We start from the raw sequence: 7264 nt of genomic DNA on the forward strand, positions 1-7264 counted from the left end.
ATTTCTAATATTTCTTGGCCTAACAAGAAGCACTGACATAATTAATCAGGCTATCCTCTTTGACATGCTTGTTTCACTTGGTTTCTAAGATGCCACTCTCTTCTGGCTGAACACATTTATCCAATTTTTACTCTTTCCGATAGAATCATAAAAAAAAAAAAATCTGAAATGTTTTAGCCTAACCCCCTCTTTTATAGAATCAATTACGCTCAATTATGTTGAATGTCTTTTTATTTTTATAAGTTTATTTGAGCCAAATTGATGACATATGCCAAGAAGCAAGATCTCAAATGCTCTATGTTGAATGCCTTGTAAGTGCCACATTTTACACTGGTCCTGGAAAATGATAGAATTGGAGCAGTGAACATTTAAACAACTTTACATCTCATTTCTTTCTCTATAATTCATCTAAGAAGACTTTATATCTTTCTGCCATTTCTTCCCTTATCCTTGCTTTATTTCACTGTAATCTAGCTCCTAGTGCCTACTATATGAACACAACTAAATAGGAGTCCAGTGACTCCTCTGGTTAAATGCAAAAGTTAATTCCCAGTTCTCTTTCTTCTCTATAGCATCCCTTGCCTTCTAAGACACTATCATTTGTTGAGATCATTTCTTTTATCAGTTGATTTTTTTTCCTTCCTGATGACCCTTTTAGGCAAACTGCAAGGAAGAATTCCTTGTCTTTCTAAGAAATGTTTTCATTGGCAAAGTATCTCATTTCATAGATTCTTCAATCAGTTCTATTTTATGTCCCTTTTCAATTTATCTTGTCAACACTTATCCTACCCAAGCTCCAGAAATAAGAACTTTAGAATTCCTATAAGGCAATACAGAAAATAAAGTTTTATAATATTCCATAGGTGAATGGCTCCAACCTAGCTAAAATAGCTTTAGCCTAGCCTTTACCTTAAATAGACAGTAGAAAACATCAAGTTATTCAAAAATGGTATTACAAAACTCCATTCTTCTGGTCAGGGATTTTTTTTTTTTAACCTCACTTATTAAATCAATTTTTCTTCGCTCTTCCAAGCACTTAAAATTACAATAAACCTTTACTTACTTGGCTTGACACTGGCCTTTTCTGGAACAAGCTCTTGAGATGTCTCGTCTAATTCAAGAAGATGTCTACCTTCTAAGGTTGGAATGTTGACATCTTTCAAGCCAAAGTGTCTATTTCGTTCATATTCCTTATGTCTGTGTTCTTTTTGAGACAGAGATTTTCTATGAGCAATTTTAGTTCTAATCATATCAGTACTTAAATCCTTTCTGCGTCGACTGGCAAAATGTGATGAAGCCATCCTGTCAGGGAAAAGAGAGAGAGAGACCAACTTACATGGTTTTTCATTTTATTATGTAAAAAAATAATAATAATAAGATTCCAGTTTACCTCCTGTCCCAACCTCAGCGCCTTCTGAAATAAAAATGTTCAAATACAAAATGGAATGTGACACTGAAGAGTGGGAAGGAGGTAATCAAAAGATAAGACAGTACGACCTATTTTGGGGTTCTACATAGGACCTTGTTTGACAGATAAAGTGAAGCTCAGGAAGCTACAGTCCATAATAATAATATAGGATAGTTTCTTAACCGTCCCCTAGTGATGAATGCAGGCAACCTGCTATATTTTTCTCAAGCCAAAACCAAGCCAAAACAAACAAACAAAAAACATATGAGATGCCTAGTAGACAAGTAAGGAAGGCACTGAATATATGAGACTACGAAAAAGGAGGGTTTTCAGAAGAATTACCATGGTGCCATAGAAGGATAATCGAATCAGTTTGCCCCCCCAGGGGGTGGGGGCAGAATAAAATTATTTTCGGCCATGTAAGACATTATATAGTTTAGTTGGCATATACCCTTTTCATAGAAAGATCCTCGGAGAATGTATTAAAGCAATACAAGGGAGAAGGACAAGAAAGAGGATGCCATGGGTTCCAAGAAACTATGGACCAAACTGACAAAAAGAATAAAGGCAAGTGGAAAGTCTAAGGGAGTTACCTGTGCCTCTGGTATAGAGAACAACCAAGACAAACTGGAGAAAAAGGACTGGTTTTCCAGAGAAAATTATTGCCAGCTTAAAAGAAAAAGGGGGTGGGGGAAAGAGGGAGGGTCTGCAATTAGGAAGTTTAAAAAGTTATAAGCACACTATGTTCTTCAACAATAACAACTAAGGAAGTCCATTAGAAAACTCCAAATAAAAGAAACATCCGCACAAGAAATGCAACAAATTCAAATGTTACATGATTTTTAAGCAATCAACAAGAGGGTAAAAAAATGAGAATTCTTCTAACCTGGATGCTAATAACATTCTCCTTTAGGAGCCCCGGGGAAGTAACAAAAGGCTGTGCTTTTCATCAAGAACTCTCCCCTATATGATATGCCACCTCCCACAAGCATTAACTTGCTAAATATTAAAGAAGAAATAAAACATATATTAGTTATTTTGAAATACAACGTAGCACTATACACAGCAGAGAGAGAGAACTAGTACTAAAGGCATATTTACTTATTCTCTCCTAAACCCTAAAGGGTCATTAGGTATTCTCGCCATTATACAAATGAGGTAAATTAACTGCCCGCGTGAGCACAGCTAACAAGTGCTGCAGCTGGGACCCCAAGCCGGGCAGTCTGGCTCTTCACATACATGTAAATTCTCGCCTCTGGCTGCCTGGGGTTCCTTCCAGCTTCACAGTCTACAATGCCTTATTCCTGCTTGCCTGCACGTTCTCACCCCGGGTGTTTACAGTTGTCCCAGGAGAGGAGAGGAGCTACTGAAATCTGCTGTCAGAGCCAAGGATGCTAAGTATCCTCCTGCTCCACAGGCCGATTACGCCCCGGTGGTGAAACGCTGACAGCTACCTAGATCAAGCAAACAAATATTTAATCCGGAGGACTGTGTTTTCAGCTTCAGGAAGGACAGGTAACGTGGTGCCAGCGGACCCTCCCCCTGTCCGCGGCGCGTCCAGCTCGCAGCTGCAGGTCCTCAGATCCTTCTAGACCTTCTAGACCTTCTAGAAGGAAGCAGGCCAGCGCTCTCCCTCCGGCACCCCAGCACCCCCCTACCTGAGGCAGGTCCAGCGTGAAACCTCAAGCAAAGAGCAAAGAACTCTCTCGGTCTGGAAACCAACGCTGCCCCTAAAGCAGGAACGTCTACAACACGGGCCCCAACTAAATTCAAACTTCCCACACCCAGCCTCTGATTGGAGGGATTTTAACCAACACTTCCGGGGAAACGCGCCCGCCTCTTCCCTTCGAAGAAGCTTGCGATTGGTTTGCTCCTTGCGATATTTGAATTGATTGACAGGTGAGCGGACTGTTGAGATGGGTGTGAGCGGGATCAATGGGCGGGCCCGCGACGCGCTGTTGTTGACAGGTCCGCGACGCGCTGTGGACTGGGGGCGGGGCAGTGGGAGAGGAGCGGGAACCCGGGCGGGTGAGGTCGGGTCTGCATCCGCCCCGACCTCCCAGGGGCCCGCGGGTAGCCAAGAAAAGATGTAGGAACTCTGACGGAGAGGGCACTCAGAAAGTTTGCAGGGATTTTTAATGTCCTTATTTGGTTGCATAAATCCAGCAGAGCTTATTGGACTGTTTCGTTTTCCTTTTTTTAAAAAAAAAATCTTTATTGTTGAAAGTATTACATAGGTCTTTCTCTCCCCCCCCCCCCCCCATTAACCTCTTCCAGTCCCGTCGGTCCTCCCTCCTCCCCCCAGTCCCTCACCACCCCATTGTCTGTGTCCACGGGTTATGCATATATGCATATAAGTTCATTGGTTGATCTCTTCCCACTCCCTCCCCTGCCTTCCCTCTGAGGTTCAACAGTCTGTTTTAAAAAGGGCTTCCCATACCAAATTTCTCCTTACATGAGTTAGTGTTACTTTTTAAAGCCACCAGTCTTTTCTTACCCCCGTCCATTTTTTTTTTTATTGAGGTAACATTTAAATACAGTGAAAAAGCATAGTTTTTTAATACACGATTTGATCAGTTTTGCTAAATGTAAACAGCTGTGTGACTGCCAGCCAATCAGGATATAGAGCAATTCCATCACCCAACAGACCCCTTTCCAATATGCCTTAAGCAACCATTCCTCTGATTCCTATCATCTCAAAAATAAAGGTGGTAGGTACTCATTAGTGTCTGTCTTTTTTCTCACAGCATATTGTTTTTAAGACTCATCCCTACTGTTGCATGAAGCAGCAGTTATTTGATGAAAAGTATTCTATTGAATACTTTATCCGTTCACCTGATGATGGACATTGGATTGTTCCAGCTTTTAGCTGTTATGAATCAAGTTGCTGTAAATATTCTTGTGGGCATGTTTACTTTATCTTGGGGAAATAGAGATGTGGAATTTCTGGGTCATTCTGTATATGCTTAACTTTATAAGAAATTGCCGAGCAGTTTTCCAAAGTGGTTGTAACAGTAAACCCCTCTAGTAGGTGTGAAATAGTATCTGGTTTGTTTTAAATATTTTTTTAAATTTTGTTTAGAGGAAGAGGTAGTGGGGGCGGGGGAGGGGGGGCCTGGCGGCGATTACCCCAAATAGATGTGATTTTAAATTGCCACTTTATATGGGGCAAATTTTCTGTACTTCTCTGAATATCCTTTTCCTTATCTATCTCTTAGGAATGTTGGGAGGATGAAATGAAATGATCAGTTCCAGTTCTGCTGCCCACCAAGATGCTGAAAAGTATCAACTTCAGAGGAGCCTCAGAATGAAAAAAACTCCAAGTTATTGTAACATTCAGGAATGTGAGCAGCCCTGACTGGTTTGGCTCAGTGGATAGAGAATTGGTCTGCGGACTATAAGGGTCCCATGTTTGATTCCAGTCAAGGGCATGTACCTTGGTTGCGGGCACATCCCCAGTAGGGGGTGTGCAGGAGGCAGTTGATTGATGTTTCTCTCTCATTGATGTTTCTAACTCTCTATCCCTCTCCCTTCCTCTCTGTAGAAAAATCAAAAAAATATATTAAAAAAAAGAAAAGAATGTGAGCAGTCTTTTGTTGGTTTTGCCCTGCAGTTGTTAACTGATCAACCGCTCTTGTCTCTTCTTTTCATTCTTTGGCCTATCCTATATAATAAAGAGCTAATATGCTAATTAGACCAGGCAGCTGGGCCGTGGCCAGGCTGTGAGGGATGAGGCAGCCAGGGCTGAGCCCCTTGCATGAATTTCGTGCATCGGGCCCCTAGTTGTATTTTAATTTAGGATATCTCAGAATTTTTTCCTGTCACTTTTTACTGTGGCTATTAGGAAATTTTAAGTTACATGTGTAATTCACATTACACTTCTATTAGAAAATGCTGTCATAGTTTATAAGAAATTTTGCTATTTGAAATATCAGGGAGAAGGGACCATCTCACCCCTCCTCAAAAGATCTGAGCACACAGAAGCACCCTCAGCTGCCAACCCAGAACTTCAGATAAGAGATGTGAGGGTCAAAAAATAACTTTCCTCCCACTTTTCAAAGTTCTTTTGGTAGGGCTAATAATTACATCAACATGAGTTAGATTAACAGAAGAAAATGTCAAAGACTTATTACAGATACACATTCAGGAATGCCATTAGGATATGAGACCCAAAGCCTGACCATTTTGCTCAGTGGTTGAGCATTGGCCCATGAACCAGGAGGTCACAGTTCGATTCCTGGTCACGGCACGCAGCCAATCAATGATTCTCTCTCAGCATTGATATTTCTATCTCTCCTTCTCCCATCCTCTCTTTGAAATCAATAAAAAATATATACATGAATATGAGACTTCAGGATGCATTGGGTCATTGAAGTTTAAAACCATTCTGGATTAAGGAGAAGGGGGACAGGGGTCTGGAATTTCAAAGGGAAAGTAGGCAATTCACAGGTAGAAAGAGCAAATGTAATATACAAATTCTTGATGGATTACCAAAAAGGAACAAGTGGAATCATTGATTGATTCAAGAAAAGTTTATAATGTAAAGAGTGGAGAGCAGTTTTAGAGTCCAACCCACCTGGGCTCTAGTCCTGGAGCTGCTCCATTTCTGTTTTTAAATCGCCAACCATTTTAAATCGCCATTGACAGGGATAATATCAATACCTGCTTCTTAAGGTTGTTGCGAGAATTAAATACCCTACCTAAAGAGCTTAGCATAGACGCTGGCATAGAGTGAGCACTTTAAAGATGGTGATTACCATTAGATGACCACAAAAGGGGGAAAGTTAGGATGAAGCCCAAATCCCGTGGGCATTCCTCTGTTCTCTGGACTGGCTCTATTTCCAGCAAAGCAGGGAGTGGGGATTGGGTGGCAAATTAATTATGTAATAAATCCATTTGCCTTTAACAGTTAAAGCTGAAAGGAGGGTGAAAGGGCTCTAAATTCTCCATGGCAATTAAAGGATGAAGGAATCACATATCTTTTTTCCCATGTTTTAAAGATGCTCTTACTTTATATGCCTAATAAACGTTTAATGCCCAGGGGACAGAATCCGTTTAAACCAGGACTTGGATTTGCAGGCTACCAAGATGAGAATTTAAAGTAGTAGGGAAAGAATGTGGGTTCGGGCCCCACAGACTTGAGTTTAAATCCCCAAATTGCCATTTTCTGAATCCATAGGTTAAAGACCACATATGGCCTCCTGCACACACCCCAACCGGACCATGCCAGGGATCCAACCTGCAGCCCAGATACATGCCCCTGACCAGAAATCAAAAACCCTTTAGTGTGTGAGCCAAGCTCTAACCACTGAACACACCATCCAGGGCCAAGTGAGCTGTCTTGAAAGAGGATCCTCCAGTCCTCTGTTGAGCCATTTTAGAGCAGCGAGCCTCCAGTTTGATAACAGTATCTTTCCCATGGATTTTAAGCTAAAGATAAATTATATAAAAGTATCTGGTAAATAATAATTTTCAATAAATGGTACTTTAAAATACAACAATAACAAAATCCTTGAATTTACCAATAGAAACCAAGTGCATTTTTAATTAAAATATTGAGAAATAAAGGGCAAGAGATATTACTATAAAAAATTAGTAATAATGACCAAATTTAACATTAGTTGGTCACCGCTATAAACTGGCAGAATCTTTCTAGCAAATAAACATGAGATGTTTCCCAATCAGTCTCTTTTTTTCTTCTCTGATTTTTTTCTTTGTTGATTAAGGTATTACATATGTGTCCTTATCTCCCTATTGTCCCCCTACCCACTCACCCACCCCCGCTCATGCCCCAATCAGTCTTACTTGTGTAAAAGGTGGTTAAGGTTTCACACAATTCATAACTCTGTAAGCCAT

At 40.7% G+C, this 7264-nt stretch overlaps 1 protein-coding gene across 2 annotated transcripts in view; it reads right to left on the reverse strand.

Annotated features, from left to right (window-relative positions):
• Positions 1-3181, reverse strand: part of DLGAP5 (DLG associated protein 5) — a 45651-nt gene extending 42470 nt beyond the window's left edge. For both annotated transcript variants that reach the window (XM_079767828.1, XM_079767829.1), the window contains exons 1-2: positions 3067-3181; positions 1064-1302 (exon numbers count right to left, since the gene is read on the reverse strand). In XM_079767828.1, coding sequence (XP_079623954.1) covers positions 1064-1301 — 238 coding nt within the window. In that variant the 5' untranslated portion in view covers position 1302; positions 3067-3181. The remainder of the gene's footprint in view (positions 1-1063; positions 1303-3066) is intronic.
• Between the last annotated feature and the right edge of the window lie 4083 nt (positions 3182-7264).

The sequence above is a fragment of the Cnephaeus nilssonii genome (genome assembly GCF_951640355.1).
Source record: "Cnephaeus nilssonii genome assembly, chromosome: 4".
NCBI lineage: Eukaryota > Metazoa > Chordata > Mammalia > Chiroptera > Vespertilionidae > Cnephaeus > Cnephaeus nilssonii.